This window comes from Megachile rotundata, chromosome 6 (genome assembly GCF_050947335.1).
Source record: "Megachile rotundata isolate GNS110a chromosome 6, iyMegRotu1, whole genome shotgun sequence".
In the NCBI taxonomy this organism is placed as follows: Eukaryota; Metazoa; Arthropoda; class Insecta; order Hymenoptera; family Megachilidae; genus Megachile; species Megachile rotundata.
The window spans coordinates 5,073,335-5,099,031 of NC_134988.1; the positions used below are offsets into that span (position 1 = coordinate 5,073,335).

The following is a 25,697-nucleotide window of genomic DNA, read 5'->3' on the forward strand; positions in this document are numbered from 1 at the left end:
CTTGGCTGAAGTTTCATTTATTTAAAACAGAAACATTTAAATGATGTTTCACATTTTTATTTTATCAGCAATGAAAATAATTCAACCTGTGGTGGATAGTTTCCAAAGTAGTCCAATAATGTTTTGGAATCTGATCATCAGTATTTAGTTTTGTTTTTTTTAATCAAAACAGAATTTTTTTACTCATTACTATAAAGATTCAATCTTACGTCTGTTGTAAACATCTTCTTCTATAAGTTGTGTAATATACAGAGTGTACCAATTCAGGTTCATGAAACTTTAGAGCCTTACAAGAAATGACATTCTAAACAATAAAGTTTTGGTAAAAATAGGTCTGGAAATGCTTACTTGAAATATTATAGTTAAAAAATTTGAAAAATGTAGACTTTTCCAAAATCTTGAAGTCCCAAGTTCCAAGTCCCAAAATACAAAAATCCCAAAATCAACAAGGTCCAATTCCAAAGTAATAATAAATCTTACTGTTATAATAAAAAGTACTTGTAATTATTATCTTTTGGATGATCTCATTAATCACCTTTTCCTGGATAAACTTGAAAGTTGATTTGTGATGTCATTATGATTCTGATTGAGATGGGTGTGGCCTCGATTGCGGTAGCATTTAATGATCTGCAGCGTTTCCTTAAATATGTTTCTTTCTAGAATGACTATTTCAGGAGTTAGTACAATGTTTAAGAAAACTTAAGTTTTTCAAGTTTTTAACTATATAATTTAAGTGAACATTTCCGGACGCGCATTTATTAAAATATTTTCCTTTACAATTTCATTTCCTACAAGATCCTGAAGTTCCATAAACCTGAAATGGAGCACTTTGTATACGAAACGTACAATTTTGTAATCATCTCTTGTGTTATTACATGTTGTAAGTGCGTTTATGATGTGTATGTAGTCTGTATTTTCAGTTGTCGAGATAAGTAGACTAAATCGTTTTTGAAAGAAGCTACAAAATATGTGATTTTTGTTAAGATTACGCAAATCCCAGAATCATGTTACATTTACAGTTTAGAGGGAGATTTAAACGATAAATAAAGAGGCATTGTTGAAGTTTATACATGCTATATAGCTAAATGTTCTTACGTGGCTAATGGTATGTTGAATGCGAGTGATTTAGGTATATGAAAATTCTATTTGTTATAATTTAGTGTTCGACTGTTGAGTCGATAACGTTAATTAACTTCTACACATCTCGTGATGATGACAATAATTTAGGTAGTTAATGTTATAACTTGTATACTATACGTTTATAGACTTATACGCCATGATGAATTGCATTTTGTCATCACCAGTGAGGTAGGACTTAAAATGATTAGAGAAAGTGGAAGGAAGATGAAATAATTATGCTCGTGCAAAGATTGTACGAGTTAATTACATATATGTATATGTACATAAAAAAAACGTTCGTTATTTAGAACGTACATTTACTGCCAGAATGAACTTATATAACTTTTTCTTGGCTCTGATAATTATGATAAATATTTGCCTATGTGTGAATAATATATTTATGATGAAAGTAATGCAACAGTGTTTATTATGTCGTTTTTGACATTCGATGTTACAAAAGAAAAGAAGAAAGTTAATACATGTAGGTTACATAAGTGTAATTGAAAATAATAATGTTCTGATATTTACTTTCCTTTAGAGAGACTTTATTAGGTACAAATTGAGATTATACAAAAGTGTGTCAAAGAGGAAAGTTAATTGAAACGTCGAACAATATAAAATAAGATAATATTTATTATTTCTTGAAATACAATTAGTGTACGCCTTTCCAATACCACTTAGAAATTCATACACGTATACTAGGACAGGAACATTTGCTTCCATCTTTTGTTTTGTATATATAATTTTGGTTGAATAATTGAAGCTTCTTATCGAAAGCAGAATGAGCAAATTTATTGCTGAATATTTGAGGATCCATTGGAAGTAGTTTCTTGTCCTAGTGTCTTTAACGATCAACAATATTTTCTCCTGCGCTTCACTTTGAACTGTTTCTTTTTAGTTTTCCTTAAATCGACTTTAATAGTACAATTTATTTCAAGATTGCAAAATATATTCAGTGTACATACAAATATCATACTGTTACATGATTTAACTTTACATTGGTTATTTTTTCTTGTTTGGATACATAATTATGAATTTATATAAATTCATCAGTCGTATTTTGAAAATGATGGCAACAAGGATGATTTTGTTTTATGGAGAACATACAAATAGCCTGCTATTTGCCTCTCGTTAATCTTATAGATTAGGAAATATTTCATATAAATATCTATCCACTAAAGTTACTGTTAAACATGTTGATTTTTTTGTTAAATTTTGTAACGATGCCCAAGATAACATGTATTTAAAAAGTGTTATGATTTCTTTAGTTTAAAATCTTTAATAAAACACAACTGTGTTATTAATATAATGACGATTATGGTAAGCATAATTAAATGTATACTTATGACACAATGCGTTGGAAGATGATGTACTGTCACGTGCAATTTAGGCTTCTCTTAATTAACAAAAACTGTGGGAAAAGAAGCAACCTAACATTTATTTATTCATATCCTTTATGTGTTAGGATAGAATGTTCTAGGTGCTCTCCCTGGGATTCTCAAGTCTCTCCCTGGCACTCTCAAGTCCTTCCTTGGGATTCTCCTGCATTCTCTCTTCTTTTTTGACTCTTCTACAATTTCTAGTTTTTTCTCATATTTTCCTAGACCTTTTTTAGGTTCTGTTTGGACTTTTTCTATGATTAGTTTCTTATCTTTTCTAGAATCTCCTTAGAATCCTCTTTCCGGATTCTTTTCTATGCTTTCCTTTATATCTCTCTGGATTTTTCTAGGAACTGGAAATCCCAAGATTTCAGTCTCTAACTTCCAGACTCCTTCTGTTCCAAAGTACCAGGGTCTCAAAATGTTCCACATTAAAAAAACTAAAACTGGGAATCCCAAAATCCAAAAATGTTCCTACTGTTTTTTATTTTAGTGAAACTAATGTTTAGTGTCTGAAAAGTTCCTAGAGTCTACCTGAGCCTTTCCAAGCGTTTGTTTGGGTTTTTCCTAGATTATCCCAAGGTTACAGTAGTAGGCGACTCCATGCCTCTACCCTTACCAAAAGGGAAGCCTGCATTGCACCGAAATGTACCGAAAACACCGTAAATATCAAATATTTAAATGTTTCTATATGATACAGTTGGTCATTATACAGAGGACAGAGTATTTGAATTCTTAAAGATGTACACGATCGCAAAAGTAACAAATAATATATAGAAAATAAATATCTTATTTAACACGTTCGATCCCAGGGTAACATCTAGAGGTAACCGTTTCCTCCGCTGAGTGTGGTATTACACAGTTGGGTCTGAGAGTGTTAATAAAGACTTACAGTACCCGATTTAATAGAAACGATCGATCGGCGAGTGTGTCGATATTGTAATTAGCGTGAAGAGAAGTCGAGCAAACGTGATTTCCTCGTTCGTTGAAGCGTACTCCTTTTTTTTGTCTTTTAATTTAAAAATGTATAATTTGTACAATGAACTGTTACTTAATTTATGCGAGTGATAAGCTTCGGCTGTCAGCCGTGAATATGTAATTACCGTTAAATTAGACGTCTACGCTTATTATTAAAACATTTTTATAGTACTCCAGTTTCGATTCTGTGTGATACGGGGCAGATATCTTTTTTTCCTTCAGCGCACGATTAAAATTAATTTTGTTTTGAAAGACATCAGGTACGTTTCGACGTTTCAACGTCAATGATTTGTCAGAAAGATACTACGATGATCGTTCGTCCGTTGTTCAGTCTTGTACGAACAAGAGATTCATTGTAAGAGCATTTGCGTGGTTTTGTTAATCGCGTTCGTTCCATTCAACTTTCAAGAAAGACCGAGCAATCAATTGACAGAGTAAATCGTTCTCGTTCATCGTTAACGCGGATACAAAATAAGAGTATTGCTCAGTAGAGACGGGTAAACAGAAATTTGATGATTACTAGAAAATCAGCCTTCGGAGACAGGAAGAACACTAGAGTCGTGGTCTGTGACGCTCGTTTCATGCTCATTCGTCGGCAAAGATATCTCCGCAACTGTCTCCTTCGCGGTCACATTCTGTTCGATCGTGCTGATACTCGTAATTTGATTTTCTTCGGTGTTGCATGCGAACGCGACGCTGTTCACCCTACGCCTCGTGTGCTTCTTCGTTCTACATATACCGTGACCCGCGAACAGCTTTCTGTTTGTGTGTCTCCTAGTCCTTCTCAAGCCAAATGGAACGAACTTATCTCAATCTCTGTAACGAGCTTCTATCTTCGTGGTGGAACCATGCTCACTCGTAGTCGCGTCTCTCAGTCACAATGGCGCCAAGCTTTTACCTCTTTTCGCCAATCTGATTTCTAACCATATGTAAGGAACTACGGACAGAAGCAGCACGCAGGCGAGACCGAGTACTCGAAAGCGTGTGCAGACTAGTCCGTGCAGACCGAGAGTCAGGGCAAGTCCTAGCCATCTCCAGAATAGGGAGGTCGATAGTGGTCCTTGCCAAGAGTTTGGATATAGTCCCAATACTAATGCTGTAAATTATATTTTTTTTTATATGTGGAAAGGGAATGTTAGATGCAAGGGTTGTGAAGGGATCTATGTGGATTGGGAGCAGTAAGGTTGTAAGGTAATTTTGGATGGGGAATGTTGGATGTTGAAGGATAAGAAGTGGTAAAGGAATGGCAGTTTATTTTAAGTAGTCTTGATTTTTAAGTATTGGGATTTTGAGATCTTGGAGTTTTGGGACTTAGGGATCTTGGAATTTTAGAAATTTAGGGCTTCAGGAGTTTGGGAGTTTGGGATTTCAAGTGATTGCAATTTTAGGGATTTGGAAATTTAGGTATTTGGAGTTGCAAACCTTTGGGATTTTAGGTACTTGGGAGTTTGGAATTTTAAGATACTGAGACCTTGAAATTTTGGAACTTTGGGGCCTTGGAATTTTAGGACTTTAGGGCTTTAGGAGTTTAGGAGTTTGGGACTTCAAGTATTTGCAATTTTAGGAATTTGGAAATTTAGGTACTTGTGATTTGAAGACTTTGGGATTTTAGCTATTTGGGAGTTTGGAATTTTAATCCTTTCCGTGCCGGGCGAAAAACGTGTGCCTATGCTAAGATAACCGGCCGAATTTGATAAATATGCAAGCATTTGGAAAAACGTTCATAAAAACCAAATTACAAATGATATTTACATGATTAAAAAAGCAACGTATTCAGGAAGAAATAGAGAATAAAGCAATGATACTAATTTTTCAATATCAATTGAAAATCATAAGAATAACATGATTATAAATTATTATAAAAAATATAAAAATTGAATTCTCTCCTTCAAAACGTTTTTACACATAGGAAACAGCATCGTTTCATTATAACTTTACACAAACCACTTAGTACGCAATATATAATTTGCATTTCTAATTTATTTTGTAAAAAAATTTATGATATTTCTCACAGAAAAATAAAAGATAACTCGATGGTACTGTCCGGGCGAAAAACGGATTTTATCTGTTACAAGATAAGCGGTTGGTGTAGGTAATACAACGTTGCTGAAAGAAAGATTTTAGTCTCGATGCATGGCGTGGCATACGAACTCTCAGATAGGTATTATAAACATTTTGATTTCGGTGCTAGGAGATTGTTTGGTGTCGAGTCTCTGTCGTATCGCTCCAGCGTAAAGAGAGTCTCGGCACTCACCGGCGTAGAATGTGTAAAAAGTCACAATCAAACCGGTTTCTTTTACATTGAAATTAGATCATTTATAATCAAATTAGATCATTTATAAACTTATTTTGAGATAAAGCTTTCTCGCAATGCGAAGAATAAGGCGCTATTGCACGCGCAACGATATATCGTCGTTGGCACTTTTGGCAAGTGTAGTGAACGACGATATATCGTCATCCGGCACGGAAAGGGTTAAGTTTTTATGACCTTGAAATTGTGGGACTTTGAGGTCTTGGAATTTTAGGACTTTAGGACTTGAAGAGTTTGGGAGTTTGGGACTTCAAGTATTTGCAATTTTAGGGATTTGGAAATGTAGGCATTTGGGACTTGCTATTTCTGGGGTTTTGGAACTTTGGGAATATTGGCATTTGGACTTTTAGAATTTTGAGAGTTTAGGTATTTGGAACTTTACGGGTTAGAACTATAAGAGTTTGGAACTTTGTAGTTCTGAAACTTGAGAACTTTGAAACTTCAGAAGCCAGAATTTTGGAACACTAGAATATTAAAATTTAATAAATTTGAGATTCTAAAGCTTTTCCACTTTGTAAACTGCAGAGTTCTAACATTGAAAAGACCCTAAATCTTAAAGTTCAGAGTTAAAGTTCCAAAGTTCCAAATCCCCGACCCCAAGATCCAAAGTCTCATTTTAAAATTTCAAAATATTCAAAAACATCTGCAAATCCCTACCATAGGTACAAAAAAATTGCAATATAACTTACTGTATATCAAAGTTTCCCAAATAGAGTTGCAAACACCCCAGGCAGCAGATATAACGTGAAAAAGTGCTGGATCGTCACCAGACGGTCTCCAAGTGATCAAGACCAGTAATAAACACGCGTGAAATACAAATCCTACAACTGTTGAATAATCACAATTAATCTTTGAATAAACCGTTTGTTTTCAGCAATATTTTAGATAAATGTATCATTCATCACTTACCTACAACAAAATACCTTTTAATGTGTCTCAAAAGCATCGACAAAGTTGCACCGGCAAGGGCTTGCAGGGATGCCAAACTCAAAAAACTTAGCGTCACTGTACCTGCTCCTCCCAGTGCACAGACTACGTATGCCTATAACACAATCGTATTATATTGCATAAAATTAAAATTAAAATTAGTAATAGTTAACCTCTTGCCGTAGTTTCATTAGTTTTATTCAAGACGTATTCAAGACGTAATTTTGAATATTTCAATCTTAAATTATAATTTGCTTAGTCGTCGCTGAATACAAAATAGAAAAAATAAAAGAAGATACAAAATAACATTTGAACTTTGTTTATTTTTTCTGTATCTTTTCTTTATCTTTTTCTTTTTAGATTTAACTCTTACTTGGGGTATGAAACGACCCCAGCTAATTTAGTTTGAACTTCAACTAATATTTTATATTTTGAAAACTTGAATAAGTACTTTTTCAGAAACCTTGATATTTTTATTACTTTTCTCCTAAATTTGTATACCTCAAGAATGTTCAGATGAAATTGTATCACTTCATATTAAAATCGAATAAGATTTTAATTTTTTTTGCTGGAACCCTTATCTTTGCAATTTTTTCACGTTTCTGAATTTTTGTTCATATTAAAATGAAATCAGCTGAAATATGTTAAAACAATTTTCAAAGATTATTTATAATTTTCTTCAAGCTAAAACAACAAATAGTTTTGTAAGAAACATTTTAACATTTTTAGCTGTGATCTTAAATGTCCCTTTTGTCTCGTTCAGGGACGTTTTAGGAACGTTTGTGCTATTCTGATGACATGCGACCATTAAGGGTTAATATTGTGAGTACTTCTGATTGAGGTACATGACAGGTTCCCAGTTTAACGATTACGGTTAAGTTTAGGTTTAAGTCATTCTGATAAAGCGTGACCATATAGGATTAATATTCAGAACACCTCTGATTGAGTTACATGACAGGTTCCCAGTTTAGGTGAACAACACTGATTGAGTTACACGATAAATTCCCAGTTTAGAGACGTTTAAGTCCTTCTGATGAAGCTTGACTATTAAGAGTTGACATTGTGAATAATTCTGGTTGAGTTACATGACAGGTTCCCAGTTTAGGTGAACAACACTGATTGAGTTACACGATAAATTCCCAGTTTAGAGACGTTTAAGTCCTTCTGATGAAGCTTGACTATTAAGAGTTGACATTGTGAATAATTCTGGTTGAGTTACATGACAGGTTCCCAGTTTAGGTGAACAGCTCTGATTGAGTTACACGATAAATTCCCAGTTTAGAGACGTTTAAGTCCTTCTGATGAAGCTTGACTATTAAGAGTTGACATTGTGAATAATTCTGGTTGAGTTACATGACAGGTTCCCAGTTTAGGTGAACAGCTCTGATTGAGTTACACGATAAATTCCCAGTTTAGAGACGTTTAAGTCCTTCTGATGAAGCTTGACTATTAAGAGTTGACATTGTGAATAGTTCTGGTTGAGTTACATGACAGGTTCCCAGTTTAGGTGAACAGCACTGATTGAGTTACACGATAAATTCCTAGTTTAGAGACGTTTAAGTCCTTCTGATGAAGTTTGACTATTAAGAGTTGACATTGTGAATAGTTCTGGTTGAGTTACATGACAGGTTCCCAGTTTAGGTGAACAGCACTGATTGAGTTACACGATAAATTCCTAGTTTAGAGACGTTTAAGTCCTTCTGATGAAGTTTGACTATTAAGAGTTGACATTGTGAATAGTTCTGGTTGAGTTACGTGACAGGTTCCCAGTTTAGGAATTAGGTTTAAGTCTAGGATTAAGGTCATTCTGATGAAGTGTGACCATAAAGGGTTAATATTCAGAACACCTCTGATTGAGTTACATGACAAATTCCTAGTTTAGAGACGTGTAAGTCCTTCTGATGAAGTGTGACCATTACGGGTTAATATTGTGAACAGCTCTGATTGTGTTACATGACAGCTTCCTAATTTAGGAATTAGGTTTAAGTCATTCTGATGAAGTGTGACCACTAAAGGTTAGTATTGTTGTGATTGAGTTACATGACAAATTCTACGGCAAGCGGTTAAATAAACTACCCGACAGTAATATTTACTTCTATAAAATCCGCGTAGATGAAACCCTGTTCAAGTCCGATGAAAAGTGTCAACGGCGCGGCCAGTTGCAACTTAGGATCTTGAAACGCAGTTTTAATAGACGCGAGAATACTTTTCGTGCTATGCTTTTCATTAACAGTCTGTGGTTCCTTCATTCTAGAATCGAGGAAAGCACAGGATATACTTAAACCTAGGACAGCGAGACCGAGCCATATGCTAACTAACATCTTTGACGTGCCCGACGACAACGTAGGTAAATTAGTTGTGCCATTGTAAAGATAAATCTCTTCAGGACAGTATTCTGCTCCGCATTTGTCGTACACTTCGCCGTTTATTGTACTAATAGAAACGGAATTCGTTAGTTTCACGAGTATGGCAGCGATCAGACAACCTGTGAGTAAATTCAAAATTAATTTCGTTTTGAACAGAAATATTTACCGGTTGGGATTAAAAATTCGTACCCAGTGCTAGACCCATGTCTTCCGCTAATTTAATCCCACGATTAAGTCTTCTCAAAAGGCACTCGCGTCTTGTCTCGTCGGGATCCTCAGGGTCGACGCAGACCAGGGCTAAACTGGTTGCTGAAGCGTTCACGTGAGACACTCGGGCTATGAAGCTTGGACTCACACAAGCACCTAGCATGGCGTAACTTGGTAGCAATATGTACCTGTTGATCAAAATTTCAATTAATAAGTTCATACTAAATTAAATTTATACGTGATATTTTGGTAAATTGATTTGTTTGAAGGTATCAGTGTTGAGGATGATCTCACATGGTAATATATGTGGTAATAATCATAATGGTATAATTGTGAAATCATGTCTGGTGGTGCTGCTTTTTGGTAAAGGTCAAAACTACATGAGGGTTCTTTTGCACCCTCTGCTCATATCTTTACCACTGCATTTGGGGAACGTTCACATTATGCTAGTAATTGGTATCAGTAGCCTTGTTCATAAGTAGTCGAATTTCTGCGTTTCTTGCTTCTGCTTGTACTAGGTCTATCGTTGGATAAAGAAAGTAAAGAAAAACGATTCAAACGTCTACATTTTCAAATCTATCTCCAAATTTCTACATCCCCAAATTCCTACATTCCTCAAATTTCTATATTGCAAATTCTTACATCTCTACACCCCCGAATCGTTATTTCCCACAAATTCCTATAAACCCAAATCTCTACATATCCAAATCCCCACATTCCCAAATTTCTACGTCATCAAATCTCTACATCTCCAAATCTCTAGATCCCCAAATCTCTGTATCCCCAAATTCTTATAATATTTCCAAATTCTTACATCCCCAAATTCCTACGCCCCCAAATTCCTACATCCCCAAATTCCTACATTACCAAATTTCTACACCCCCAAATTCCTACATTTCCAAATCTCTAGGTCCCCAAATCTCTGTATCCTCAAATTCTTATACTCCCAAATCTCTATATACACGAATCTCCACATCCCCGAATTTCTGCATCCTGAAATCTCTATATCCTCAAATTCCTACATCCCCAAATTCTTACATCCCCCAATTCCTACATCCCCAAATTCCTACATCCCCAAATTCCTACATCCCCAAATTCCTACATTTCTGAATCTCTAGGTCCCCAAGCCTCTGTATCCCCAAACTCCTATACCCCTAAATTTCTAGATCCCCAATTTGCTATATTTCCCAATTCCTAAATCCCTACATCCCTACATCATCGAATGTCTACATCCTCCAATTCCTAAATTATAAAACCTCCAAATCTTCAAATCCATAAACCCTCCAATCGCAAAATTCCTCTACTCGCACCAGTTACTTGCACAATGCATCTCCTGCATTCAGCAGTTGACAGTGAACATTTCAGCCAAGACCAACATCTTCTATTAGTTTTGTAATCCCTCTCAATAAATATACGCTAAGATAAACCCCATCGCGTTTATTTAACGAAGTATTTATTTAATAAATACTCATAAACAGTCACCATTTCGGATACAGGTGCACGCCGACGAAAATAGTGGTGGCCACGTGGCTGCTGCTTATCGCGAGATTCGTGCCAAATCGCTGAACGAGGATCGGCGCGAAGCAGCTGGTGATGGTTGCAGTTGCATAGAGAAGAGCCAGCAACATGGGTCCCAGTTGAGGGTTGAAGGTGCCCAGACCAGCCTGCAACGGGAATATGGGCAGAGTGGCGGCCGAGCAGCTCGCGTGCCCTAATAGCAGGGCTGCACAGTGCCTCAAGATGGCCTTTTTCGGCGGCCTTGGTCCGGAAGGTGCTGCTCTAACCGCTGCTATCAGACGACGCACGGATGATGCTCCTGCTGATGAGTTCATGGAGTCCCTTCGACGCCAAGATAAGGCGGATGTCCTTGTTGAGCGACATGAGATGGGAGAGTACGCTGCCATGTGCTGCGAATTGTAGTTTATTTTGTTATGTGCGGCGGATTAGGTGGACGAGGAATCAATTTGTCGAGTAATACGAGATGGGAGAGTTATTACACGCTGCAAATTGTGGTTTTTTTTTGGAAGTGGAGGATGTTGGAAGATTCGGTATGCAAGTATTAGAGCATATTTAATATGCAAGATATGACATGGAAGTCTTAGGGTATATTTGATGTGGGAGATTCTGCATGGAATTCTTAAGGCATATTTAATATTGAAGATTCGACAGGATGTCTTAAGACATAAGTAACATGGAAGATTTGATATTAGAGTCTTAGCTAATAAGTAACGTGGACGGTCTTGTATGGAAGTCTTAGGACATAACTAACACGAAAAATTCGACATTAAAGTTTTGGCAGATAATGTCAGGGCATAAGTAACAGGAAGATCTTGTATGAAAGTCTTAGGATATAACTAACATGGAAGATTTGACATTGAAGTTATAGCAGATAGCCTTAGGGCATAAATAACATAGAAGATTTGACATTCAAGTCTAAAGACATAAATAATATGGAAGGTTTGACATTGAAGTTTTGGCAGATAGTGTTAGAGCATAAGTAACATGGAAAATTTATTATAGAAGTTTCAGAACACAAATAGCATAGGGAATTAGGTATGAAAGTCTTAGAATATAACTGACATGGGCAATTCCACATGTCTCAAAGCGTAAATAGACATAAGTAAAGACATGGAAGACACTGCATTGAAGATTGCAAATTGTATTCGAAGCAACAGGGAAGATTAGAAGTCTTAGAGCACAGGTAACACGTTGGCTACCAGCACTCAACTGGAAATTGATGCATCATGAATCACTTTCTTTATCATAAAATAGCTTGTAATGAAACACTATGATTTCTGACTATTGTTAACTCCTTTCACTAATCTGTTAGCGCCAACGTATTTTGGAGGGTTGTCGGGGGCAATTAGCCTGTGCTATTTTGCCTTTGGACGATTTATGATAGGTATAGCCTGCGTGAGGTCTAAGCGAAAGGTCGTTTATGAGAGTCCAAGTGTGGCGATAGATGATGGCTATTGACTTGGAGTCGTATGGTCATCAGATGTCGCAGGGCTGTGTGTTTTGTTAGTTCCTGAGATTGTAAAAAAGGATAGATAGTTTGTTATTGAATTGCTAAGTCGAATAAGGACATTGTTCCTGGAGGATCTGGCCACGTAGTGGGGAGGCAGGGATGCCTTTGGTAAGAGGACTGAGTTTGACCTCTCGGCACTTACCCCAGCACCTTGATTGGAAACGCATCTCTTTTCGAAAAAGTATCTAACAAATCTGTTCAGCAAGTAGGTCAGACATAACTATATACTTCTACAATCTTGAATGAACAAGGTTAAAATGTTGCGCCTGTTTCGTACCCAACGATCTTTATCAATTATAATTGTACTTAGCATACGAAAGATATAAGAAAAGCTTGTTACATTTATAAAGTGCGTCACGAGTTAGACGGCGTTGGACATATGTATATGGCACCCGTACACACAGGTCGTCATATATGGATGCCGGATATATAAGGCACCCGTAGCGAAAGGGTTAACAATAAATCCTTTTGTAAGAGGACCATGAGAGACAGTATGCCATCCTAGCACCTTGATACAGAGTACTACCTTAAATTTCTATTAGTAATATCTAATATGTACCTCCAGCATGGTATCATTGTCCCACAGAGTGTGATGATGACCACTGCTCCTGGCTCGTCTGTGAGTGTGGGCTAACGGCGGAGGCTGGGCTGGCAATCGTATGGGTCCCAAACCACCGATGGGCGCGGGTCTGTAAGCAGGACTCCCCAGCTTCTCCTTCGACAATTCGTGAAGATTCGGTAACGAGCCCATGGTTTGATTTCTTGCTCTGACCGGGGTTCTTTAATGTGACTCTTTGTTGAAGAAGAGCGACTGTCTCGCTCTTTCGCCTTCCATTCGCTCATCTACTGTTTACGCCTGCCTAAATACGTTTGATATTATGTATTAAAATACTGATATAAACACTTGATAAGATACATGAAATATAATATACATTAATGTTTATTATATATTTGTGTACTCGTATAACATTAAATTTTCTTGGAGTCTTAGGGTTTAGTGGCACTTTGGATCCTTAGGATATTTGGGGTTTTGAGTCGTGGTGCTCTTAGGTTATCCGTAATCTTGGGATCCGTGGTTTTGGGGACTCTGGATTTTCAGGATATTTAGGATCTTCGGCTTCGAAGATTAGAATTCTTGAAATTTTTGGAACTTTGTGGTTTTTGAAATTTTATGGTTTTTAGGATTTTGTGATTTTTGGGATCCTCAGAATATTTCAGGTTTGAGTCTTAGCGTTCTTAGGTTTCTTGTAATCTTGGAACATTGTGATTTTTGGGATCCTCAGAATATTTCAGGTTTGAGTCTTAGCGTTCTTAGGTTTCTTGTAATCTTGGAACATTGTGATTTTTGGGATGTTGGGTCTTCGAGATATTTGAGATCTTAGACCTTGCAGTCCTCAGATTCCATGAAATCTTAGAACTTTGTGATTATTGGGATTTTGGATCCTCAGAATATTTAGGGTTTGGGTCCTAGTGTTCTTAAGTTCTTTGTAATCTTGGAACTTTGTGAGTATTAGGACTTTGAATCCTCAAAATATTTAAAGTTTGGTTCTTGGTTTCTTAGGCTCCTTGTAATCTAGGAACATTGTAATTATTTATAACCTTAGATTCTCAGAATATTCAAGATCTTGGACCATGCAGTTCTCAGATTCCTTGAAATCTTAGAATCTTGTGCTTTTTGAGATTTTTGGTCTTCAGTATATTTGAAAATTTGCTCCTTAAATTTCTTATCTTTCTTAACATTTTAGGACTTCATAAGTTTTGGAACTATAAGGCCTTAAAATATTAGGACTCTCAGTTCTTACTTTACTACTCAGATAGTCTACAACTGTGCAACTTTAAATTCTCAGAATAACTAGGACCTTGACAACTGAAATAAAAGTATCGACTTTTTGTCAAGAGTTATTATTTGGAGTGATATTTAACATTTCATTCTTTGATTTAAAGAAATATCAAACTACTTAATCACACCGTGACAGCTGCGGCAGAGAAAGTGATAAAGTAGTAGCTTCTTGAATTACTCTATCACGAGTTTAAATCTCCAATAAATTCTTCTCTCTTCTTATTTGCTTACTTACATTTTTTTTTTTATATTTACACACTTTTATGTTTTAATGTTAATCTTTATCTTTTTTCTTCGCTTTTTAATATTAATCTTTATATATTTTTTTTATTTTTTAATAGTGTTCTTTATATATTTTTTTTATTTTTTAATATTATTCTTTATATGTATATATTTTTTTATTTTTTAATATTATTCTTTATGTTTGCATTACTTTGTTAAATTCACTCTAATTATATTACATTGTCTAAAATGTATAGATTAGTAAATTTAATAACGATGTTACAATATTGTTTCTACAATGCGTATCATCCAGTGCATTTTAAATAATAATCTAAAATAATAGTACAGTTATAAAACAAAAAAGAATAAAAATTAATAAAAAAATAAGAATAATTTTATAAAGTAAAAGAACATGTAAGTATATAATAAACATAAAAGTAAAGATATAATACAATCCATAAAAAAACAAATAGAACATGAAAAGGGTACAATAAAAATAGAAAAAAGATATTGATCCTGATGGGATTTGAGCTCAATACAGTAACCTAACATACCACCACTTTACTATCTTCGCTAATATAGCTATCGTTAACATTTCACATTAATTTAGTATTTCAAATCGAAGAATTAATATTAAATAACTCTTTAAATAATGAGTATTGTCAGAAAGGTCCAAATACGTGTCTCTGTATTTTGTCTCTAAATTTGTCAGAAAAAGTTTCATTAAAATCCATGAGCCAACTATGATGCCTTTTAGATTCTGTGACTTCAAGCTTCCATTTTTATTGTTTACAGAGTTAATGTTAAATATCTCTTTAAATAATGAGTATTGTCAAAAAGGTCCAAATACGTGTCTCTGTATTTTGTCTCTGAATTTGTCAGAAAAAGTTTCATCAAAATCCATGAGCCAACTATGATATCTTCTGGATTCTGTGACTTCGGGACTCCAAATTAACCGGTAATTAACAAAGAATATATTTATGGACCAAAGAAAAAATTTGTTCAGAATTGTAAAAATTGTAAATTACTCCCAAATCGTTGCGGGGTGTTTTCGGATTCATTAAATTGAGCCATCGACAAGGTTTAATTTTAATATAATTTAGCAAGATGACTTGCGTTAAATCTCCGTTATAACACCGGCTGCTATTCTCTGTATTGCGACGATGCTTCGCGGCAGTCTTGCATAATTGATCTGGCAATTCTTGGAGTGCAATCGCGTCAATTATGCAAGGAATAAAAAATGAAGATAAAAATCCTGTAGTTACCTGCGCGACCTTGAACGAGAACTTACAACGGAGGAACTGACTAACTGTTAGATTAACAAGCGTACTCGAGATGCCGGCCTTGATATTGGTTCGTGGAAGGATTTCGACCAATCCCCGTTTGCGCGTCAATCGCCGGCTAATATATTGGACATATAAATCGATAGTACATTTTACTTTTATAGTCGTTCAATTCATATTGGAAATTTCCATTACAAATGGTTATAATCGTCAATTGCGACATTTGATCTGGTATTTCCTATTTGCGGTTATTTTTACGCGATATAGGAATATGTTACACGAGATTAATCTTTTGTAAGAGATTGATTTTTAAATGGAATGTCACTTCTGGCTTTTGCTGTGTGAGATTGACGGTAAAATTGAAGAGCTTTTGTTTGGAATTGGATTATGAGATTATTACGAATGTGAATAATTGACATTGCCGAACCGGCTATGGAGGAAGTTTATACTATATAATTTTATATGTGTTGATAAGAATATTTAATTAAATATTTGATTTTATATATGTTAATATTGCACGTTGTGATGTACTGTACAAGATTAATATTTTAAAAGAGTTTAATTGCCTTTCAATTAAGACATGATTTTTCTGGATTTAATTGTATTCAGAATTTTATGAGAAATTTTTATTTTGTTAAAAACTTTAATTGAATTTGGAATTGGACCAATCGTAATTAAAATTATCATTGAATCGACTATGCGAGAAGTTTGTATATGATTTTAAATATTGCATATTGCAATATGTTACATGATATTAATTTCTGGTGAAAGTTTAAGTAATTTTAAATTATAACATCATTTTTCTGAATTTAATTGTATAATTGAAACACAGATTTAAGAACCTTAGTTGAATTTGGAATTAGATCAAATGTAATTCAAGTTTCCACCGAACCAACTATGCGAGAAGTCTATATATGATTTTAACTATTTCATGTTGTGACATGTTATGCAGTATTAATTTTTTGCAAGAGTTTTATCAATTTTCAATTTAAACATTCTTTAGTTTTAATTGTATGATTGCAACAATAAGATTTTAGAATCTTAAATTCGAAATTAGATTATTTATAAATAAAATTATCACCGAACCGACTATGCGGAAGATTCAAATATGATTTTAAACGTATCGAACATTAAAGTACATGTTAGAGTAAATATTACTTTAATAATTTGTTGAGTTTTAGTGCAGTTTAAGATTTAATTACCTTTCTACGAGTTATTTGGTTCAACTTTTGTGACTGCGACGCAGTAGTTATAATGCGTGTCAAGTTATAGTATTATGGGGAGTCCGTGGAGTCGGCGACGCAAATTTAAGTGTTGGTTTTGAAACTTTGGAATTTTGGGACTATGAGATTTTGAGAACCTGAAATTATGAGACTAAAAGTCTTTGAGCTCCCAAAATTTTAGGATCTTAAAATAATAATTTTGAAATTTGATGAGAATGTAAAGCAGTACAATTTTGGAAATCTGAAAACTGTGGAGACTTTGGAACTCACAAAATTTGGATTTTTGGAATTTTTTAACTTTGCGTCTCTGAAGCTATGGAAATTCAAAACTTCGAAATTTGGAGATTTTTAAATTAATTTCGAAACTCCAAGATTTTTGGACTTTCGAATGTTGATATTTTTCAAGTTTCGAATTTTGAGGTTCTGGGATTCTGGAACTTTGGAATATTGAAACTATAGGTTTCTGGAATCTGGGTCTCTGGAATATTGAGACTTTAAGTTTCTGTGACTCTTGAGACTCTGATATTAAGACTTTAGTTTCTGGGATTTTGGGACTATGAAATATTGAGACTTTATATTCCTGGTACTCTAGGCACTTCAAGATATTTTCGAGGTCAAAACCATACAAGTTTGAAATTTTAGGGTCCATAGAAATTTAACAGTTCGAGACTTTATGATTTACCTCCATTTTCAAAATTTCATATTCATTTTCATTTCCATGCAATTTCATTTCTTCCATTTTAAAATCATTAACCCCTCAATATTTTCCAACCCTTACTATTATCATAAAATATTTAAACTTACCGTCTCGAAGCTACGTCGTTCCATTATCCAGAATTCAGCATGGCTCCCGAAGCAATACCAAGCGAGTACCCATACCATTGAGATCATCTCCACGACTCACATGCTAAAAACCGCAATCTTCGAAACACAGTCCCGTACGCACTAAAACTTATCAATTTCCCTCTGAAGTAATCACAAACCGTTAACAGCCTCGAATCTCTCGAAGACGTGTCTCAACGTATCATCACGTACCACTCTCCTGTCATTATTTACCGTGTATTTATATCGCCTGTATCTCCGTGGTGTATCGTGAGCAATAATCGATAAACCATGTTATAAACGCGAGGAGCAGGACTAAGGGTGAATCCGCACTCGTATATTCGTAACAACCACTTAATTCTAGATACTCTTATTTACACGAACAACAACGATATTCGGTTTTTGAAAATTAACAGCGGACGTTTTTAAGGGGATCCTGAGTAGCTTCCTGATTTTTGGTACGACCTGTATGTACGTTTAAGAGACGAGTTAGCGAGAATTGTTTAAAAGTCCGACGAAATTGTTGTTACTTTTGACGGGGATATGTCCATTCAGGATCCAACGAAACAACACAGAGAGCACGACTCTCCTCCCTCGGTTGGACTCGGTGTCGCTCGCCATCGTTCGTTCTCCTTTTGGTGTACCACTCCTCTTGATATGGTCGATAACAGGGAGAGTGCGTACTACATCCTACCCTGTTACTCGATTCCTGCGAAATCTTAAGTGCACGAGAGTGGAACAGCCGTTTTGCAACGAGAGCGGATCAAGTAGATAGATTCTTAACTGGTCCGATGCGATGTGGAACGCACGGGCCCCGCACAGGGACCTGTGGGCGCATTTTGAAAAATCACCCTGTAGCGCACTCGAAGATCAACGAATTTAGTCAACAACTGAAAGCTCGTGATTGTAAACATAGTTGGTTGAATACTAGAAATATTGTATGGATATAGTGCATATATGTGTATGCATACACGTGTTTGGGACTCTAGGAAATTTTGGGGCCTTCAGGTTTTGGGACTTCGTGGATGCGAGACTTTTTAAATTCTTTAGATTTATGGACTTTGGGATTTTTTGGACTTCTGGGACTTTTGGGGTTTGTGGAGCTTTGAGGCTTTTGGGAGTTTTACAACTTGTGGAATTTTTGGGCCTTTGGGATTTGTGGAGCTTTGAGACTTTTGGTAGTTTTAGAACTTCTGAAACCCTTCAGGCTTTTAGGAGTTTTAGGACTTGTGGAATTTTTTGGGATATTTGGGACTTTTGGGACTTGTGAGATTTTTGGGTCTTTTGGGAATTCTGGAGCATTAAAGCTTCTGGTATTTTTAGAACATCTGAAACTCTTGAGGCTTTTAGGAGTTTTAGGACTTGTGGAATTTTTTGGGATATTTGGGACTTTTGGGACTTGTGGAGTTTTCGAGACTTTTGGGACTTGCAAAACTGTGGAATTCTGAAACTTTGGGACTTGCAAGACTTGGAAATTCTGAAACTTTGTTATTTTGATATTGTGGAAGTTCGGGACTTTGGAACTCTGAAATTTGAGTAGTTTTACAAGTTTGGAACTGAGGAAATTTGGGACTTCACAATTTTGAAACGCTAGAATTTTGCAACTTTGTAAGTTTGAAATTGTGGAAGTTTGGGACTTTGTGATTTTGGAATTCTAGAATTTTGAAAGTTTGCAATTTTAAAACTATGAAAGATTGAGACTTTGAGATTCAAAGTTTGGCTTTGGAACAATGAATTTTGGGTCCCTAGAATTTTGGGACTTTGAAGCACTATAACTATCAGATTTAAAGTTTTAGAACTTTGGAACTTTGGAATTTTGTAATTTTGCAAATGTGGAATTGTGGAAGCTTGGGATTTCTAGGAATTTTGGGATAATGAAGTTTTGGAACTCTAGAATTTTTGGATTTTCGGACACTGTAATTTTCAGATTTAAAGTTTCATAACTTTCAGATTTGAAGTTTGAGGACTTTCAGATTTAAAGTTTCAGACTTCTATAATTTTGTAATAGTACTCGTAGAATTGTGGAAGTTTGGGTTATGAGGATTTTGCTGTTATTTGACTTTGCAAGTCTTTAGTTTTGAGGCTTTGAGATTTTAAGATTCTGTTACTTTGTAACTCAGCAGTTTTGTATTTTGAAGATTTTGAAACATTATGATTTTGCGACATTGAGGCTATACAACTCTAGACCTTTTGAATTCTAGGACTTTATTTTGAATGCTAATATAGTGAGGCTCTGATACTTTGAATGTACGTATTTTGGGACTCTACTATTTTAAAATGTAGGCATTTTAAGACTTTGCTACTTTAAATGTAAGTATTTTGGAACTCAGCTACTTCAAACGTAGTTATTTTAAAACTCCGCTACTTTGAACGTTAATATTCTTAGCCCATTGACAGTGTATCCCGTGTCAGTCACGAGCAGGATTCAAACTGTTCAAACTGTTTAGTCTACCAAAGATATCTAAGTCTATTGCTAGATTCTTTGCTTCCTCTGTTTCCTAAGATTATTCTAACTGAAGAATGAACCTAGATATTTCTGTATTTCAGACCTTTATCTACTTCTTTATCTAAATTATCTATGAAGTGGATAGTTTTTGGACCAGAATTCGTAATTTTACCACACTGTGAAAGGGTTAGATCATGATTGTAAATCGTGATTGATAATCATTGATTATCATAATCAATCAATAAATCAATCAGACGTGAAATTTTTATAATCATGATGATAATCATTAAGAATCATAATCAATCAATCAATCAATAAGACGTGAAATTTGTATAATCGTGATGATAATCATTGATTGTGATAATCAGTGATAATCCATGATTTTCATAATTATCGATGATTATGATAATAATTGATAATCAACGATAATCAAAGGTTATCATGATTACCATCACGATTATAAAATTTGATTATAAAAACTTCATGTCTGATTGATTGAATATGATAATCAATGATTATCATGATTATCATCACGATTGTAAAATTTGATTATAAAAACTTCACGTCTGATTGATTGAATATGATAATCAATGATTATCATGATTATCATCATGATTGTAAAATTTGATTATAACAACTTCGTGTCAGATTGATTGATTGATTGATTGTGGTAATCGATGATTATCATAATTATTATCCTGATTATGAAATTTAATTATAAAATCTTCATGTCTCATTGATTGAATGATTGATTGATTGATTGATTGATTGATTGATTGATTGATTGATTGATTATGATAATCAATGATTATCACGATTATAAAGTTTATTTATAAAAACTTCATGTCTGATTGATTGATTGTGATAATCAATGATTATTATCACGACTATAAAATTTTTATTCTAACAACTTCATGTCTGTGAAATATCGACACTTTGTGACACCTAATTATAACCTAAGAATGTAAATCAAAACAAGGTAGGTCCCTAATCTAAAGCCATCTATCGTTCCCAAAAACCGAATATATATCTGAGAATATGAAAAAGCTTCAATGAACGTGATACAATAAGTTAGTATTAAAATGTTCCACATTCGTGCAGCTAGTACGTGCATATCGTAGTCACGTGCCTCTATCGTTCGACCAACAGTCACGTTCTAGTATTAAACTTGCTACACCACAATAACGTATCTCAAGGAAAGTCTTCGAACTTGCTTTATTACATGTTTCAGCGTTAACTAGTATGAGAATCAATTAGATTAAGTGTGTCAATGTTGCGACGACAATGCAATCTGTTCAAAGAACAGGTGTCTTTCTAACCGCAGGTTGATCACCTCAGACTTTGAATCTTCAAGGTCTATCAAATTATAACAATAGATTATCTTTTGTCTTCTGTGTCATTTTTAGATTTTCTTAGGTTCATTCATGTACGTTTAAATACGTACTTTTACTAAAATACCGACAGCTTCATTCAGAAATTAGTAGTTTTATTCAGAAATGGAGACTCTTAAATTAGGATGTTTAAGATTAGGGTTAATCTTTTAACTCACATTTTTAAATACAAATTCGTTTACTGAAATACCGAAAGCTTCATTCAGAAACTAGCGGTTTGATTCAGAAATGGAGACTCTTAAATTATGATGTTTAAGATTAGAGTTAATCTTTTAAGTCGCATTTTTAAAGACAAATGTAATTTTAATAGGTACCATGAAGATCTATAGAGGTTGTTTTAAAAGTATAAGGTATCTAACCTGAAATTTGCTAAAATTGTGTTGAATTCTTTTGATTATGTCCTCCAAGCTTCAAGGTTACTTCAAGGACACTTAAAACAAAGGAAAAATGTCTTAATTAAATGTTTTGGTTGAAATTAAGCTATCAAGCTTGTATTTTTAACAAAATCCTCTGAACGTATACTAACAATTTATATGAAAAAATGTGTGCGAGAAAATAAGCTAAAATTTAAAAAACGTAAAGTAGAAGCTTAATGAGCCTAACACAAAACTTCATAAGATTGTGTTAAGTTCTTCTAACTATGTCCTCTATGCTTCAAGGTTATTGCAAAGACACTTAAAACAAAACGAAAATGTATTAATTGAATGTTTCGGTTTAAGTTAAATTATCAAGCTTGTATTTTTAATAAAATAAAATGAACCTCTACTAATTTATCATATTCAAAAGCGTCTACATGAAGAAATAAGCTCAAATTTAGAAAACGGAAAGTGTAAGCTTATTGTACCTAACATGAAGCTTTATAAGATTGTGTCAAACTCTTTTTGACTGTGTCCTTGAACCTCCAAGGCAACTATGACACTAAAAACAAAGGTAAACTAAATGAATCGAATATCCTATTAACCTGTAAACCTTGTATTTCTACTAGAATCTTCTGAACGTGTACTAAGTTTGATATGAAAAATCGATGAAAAGAAATAACCTAAAATTTCAAGAATGAAAAGTAGAGTACTAGTGTACCCACGCAGAACTTCGTAAGATTGCGTTGTAGTCTTTTTGACTATGTCCTTGAACTTCCAAGGTAACTATGAGACCAAACAAAAAGGAAAAATAAATTACTTGAATATTCTATTAAGCTATTTTGTATAATAAAATACCCCGAACGTGTAACAACAATTAATATTGAAAAGGGTATATAAAGAAATAAGGTAAAACATCGAAAATGGAAAGTGAATTGTAACAAATGGTTGATCCTGTTAGTAAAGGAACATGATACAGGCGATCAATAGAAAGGACCTTGGATATCGAAGATCAAGAGTAGCTCGTACTCCCACCAAAGATAAATACGCAAGAATTATACTTGCCTATTAATACAGAGTGTGTTGGTGCCCCTTCCTTTGCAGAACCCACGGAAGGCCCGATCCTTGGATACTTTCTTATAAATAAAGGTTGTCCACCGGCTCGTTTCTCACTTAACGCTCCATCCCTCGTATGTACAAGGAGGGATTGGTACATTAGTCAAAATTATTTTTTCCTTTTTTTTATCGGTACCTGTGTCGTGCGACAAATTAATAGTGGTTCCGTTTTCGTTTTCAAATTTCGCGCGAATTACCGAAACTGAGGGATACCCCTTTAACACGTAAGTGATACGTGAAATATATAATCATTTTAAACTGCGGTAAGATAAAATGATAGAAGTTATTCTAACCGTTTATTTATTATATAATTACCTTTTTTTAATTAATACATCCGGTGTTTGAATTCTATATTATTTTTACAAAGATGGAAAATTATGAAATGGTATTCTAGGATTCCTTTTTTTGAAAATTGATTTTAATAAATTAAATCGATGTACTATTTGATTATATCATTTTTTATTAATGATATAAACGTAAGCTGAACATGTTTAATTGGTGTATTATTTACTTATATAATTTCGTAATAATTTAATGTTTGTTATAAAGTTGAATATGTTTCATTGAGTTATTATTTACTTATATAATGTTTTAATGATTTTAAGTCTGTTAAAGAGTTGATAATGTTTAAGTGTACTAGTTATATAATTTTTTATTTATTTAAAGCTTGTTAAAAAGTTGAACATATTTGGTTTATTCTTTATATATATTTCTGAAAGCTTAAATAATGTTAACAGTGTTGGTCTTTCTGCCATAAAATAGTGTGCAAGATAATTTTTAATTTGTGAAGTGAATTTCTATTTTCTATTGAAATAGAAAATATTTCTATTCTATTGAATTTGGATTATTAAATTAGAAATAATTAGAAATTAAATTAGAAATATTTAACTCCATATATTTATTTTAAATAAATCAGTTTATTCTTCACTTAGCTTTTTAAGTAACTTAAGAATTGTTAGCCATATTTTCGTGACTGAAATTTACAAGCACCGAAAATAAATGTTTTCAAATTGTTTTTTTCAAAAGGTTAATTTTAAATAAAAAATCCTTGTTTTTCTTATTTGAAATCATCGCCTTTAAGCTTGCAACGCCAGTTACATGATACCATCTATATTGATAGCGATGATTACTATCAAGAATATAAAAATAAAAATTAAAACGCACGCTTGCGTCAATTGATGTTTCAAGCAGTCCTTGATAACGTTACATTACGGTGAATGGAATACGAAAACATGCAAATGTTTTTATTTATTAGAATGTTATGAACGCTTAGTCTGTGGAGAATTCAGTTCATAATATAATACAATTTTATAATACAAATTTAATGTAATGTGAAGTTAATATAACAAAAATTTAGGATATCTTAAATGCAAGTAAGTAATACTAACGTGTTTACAATAAATGTAATTCAAATTTGCAGTCCAATTTAGTAAAATAAAATTTATGTGCTTGTTTATTGTAAATTAAATATAATAAAGTTAAAATGCAATGTTTGGTGAAATTTGAAATATGTAATATATAAACTTAATTATCGTAGAAAATTAAATACATATTTTTATACATATTGAAATGTATATTGAACTTGTTAAAATTAAGTATCATATGTTTATAATATACAAATATGTGGAACAATTAAATTTAATACCTGCATTGTTAACGATATTAAAATATATGGTTAGGTTAGGTCAGGTTATATGTTGGGATAGGTAAATATGTTGAAACATAACAAAAGAGAAGATATCATTACTTCTCCATCACTTAATTACATTACAGAGAATTAACTTAATTAAATTCTTCAAAATTAAATCGCAGAAAATTTGTTAATTAAATTCTAGAAAATTTACTAATGAAATCGAAGAAAATATAATTAAATAAATTTTACAGTTTATCAACTAAATTCAATAAAATTTTGTCAATTAAATTCTAAAAAATCCAGTAAATTAAATTTCATAAAGTTTATTAATTAAATAGTAGAAAATGAATTTTAATTTTCACAGTTTATCAAGTAAATTCAATAAAATCTTGTCAATTAAATTTAAAAAAAATTCACTCAATTAAATTTCATCTTTATTAATTAAATCATAGAAAATTTGCTAAAAAATCGAAGAAAATCCACTTAATCAATTTTCAGAAATTTTATCAATTAAATATATATTTACTTAACCTCTAATCGTTAATTTAATTTAAATAAAAAATATTAAAAAGAAGTTGTAAAGAGATTGTTGTCCCCATCGACTATAAATAAGAAAACTGTCGAAAGAGCAAATATGACCGCACGTGTTTTACATTCCGGAACTCATTCGAAACGGCACAGCCTTCCGTTTCGTGTTTCAAACAACGTATCGAGTCATTCTCAGCGATATGCCGCTTAATCAACGTCGTGCAAATACGTGAACGTCCGTGGGCTGTGCCATGATTGCAATATTATTATTTTGCATAATTTGCGCAACTTTTATCATGAAATTGTAAACACATCAAACTGGTTGCTGTCGGTAATGTGCGAGTTTTTTTAACATGCTTGCTCGTTGAACTACATTTTCCGGATAAATTCTTTTCACGCCGGAAAACTTGTTCTAATGGCAGACTGCATTATTTATTGATCGTAGCTGCATTTATTTCCCGGAGAACCGGCGACTGACGGCAGTAAAGGCTCGCCGTTATTGTACTTCAGGCATAATCTAAT

The 25,697-nt window shown here is 33.6% G+C and overlaps 2 protein-coding genes across 4 annotated transcripts in view; one reads left to right on the forward strand and one right to left on the reverse strand.

The window, feature by feature from the left end:
• Positions 1-1,640: 1,640 nt before the first annotated feature.
• On the reverse strand, positions 1,641-19,279 carry LOC100883536 (protein unc-93 homolog A). 3 transcript variants are annotated; one of them, XM_012298340.2, is made up of 9 exons: positions 17,688-19,279; positions 12,875-13,175; positions 10,770-11,194; positions 9,270-9,475; positions 9,034-9,199; positions 8,808-8,964; positions 6,697-6,829; positions 6,477-6,614; positions 1,641-4,572 (listed from the first exon to the last, which is right to left on the reverse strand). In XM_012298340.2, exons 2-9 carry the CDS (start codon positions 13,064-13,066, stop codon positions 4,352-4,354), a joined length of 1,638 nt encoding a protein of 545 aa, XP_012153730.2. In that variant the 5' UTR covers positions 13,067-13,175; positions 17,688-19,279; the 3' UTR covers positions 1,641-4,351. The 3 variants fall into 3 exon arrangements, with proteins under 3 accessions (XP_012153730.2, XP_012153725.2, XP_076388654.1); XM_012298335.2 differs by having other exon boundaries at positions 8,808-9,199; positions 17,688-17,828; positions 18,236-19,274; XM_076532539.1 differs by having other exon boundaries at positions 8,808-9,199; positions 17,688-19,274.
• Positions 19,280-23,067: 3,788 nt separating this feature from the next.
• The window catches only part of LOC100883649 (hexuronate transporter), a 29,293-nt gene continuing 26,663 nt past the window's right edge, over positions 23,068-25,697 (forward strand). Inside the window, exon 1 of the mRNA XM_012298342.2 lies at positions 23,068-23,238. The gene's annotated coding sequence lies outside the window, so the exon portion shown is untranslated. The remainder of the gene's footprint in view (positions 23,239-25,697) is intronic.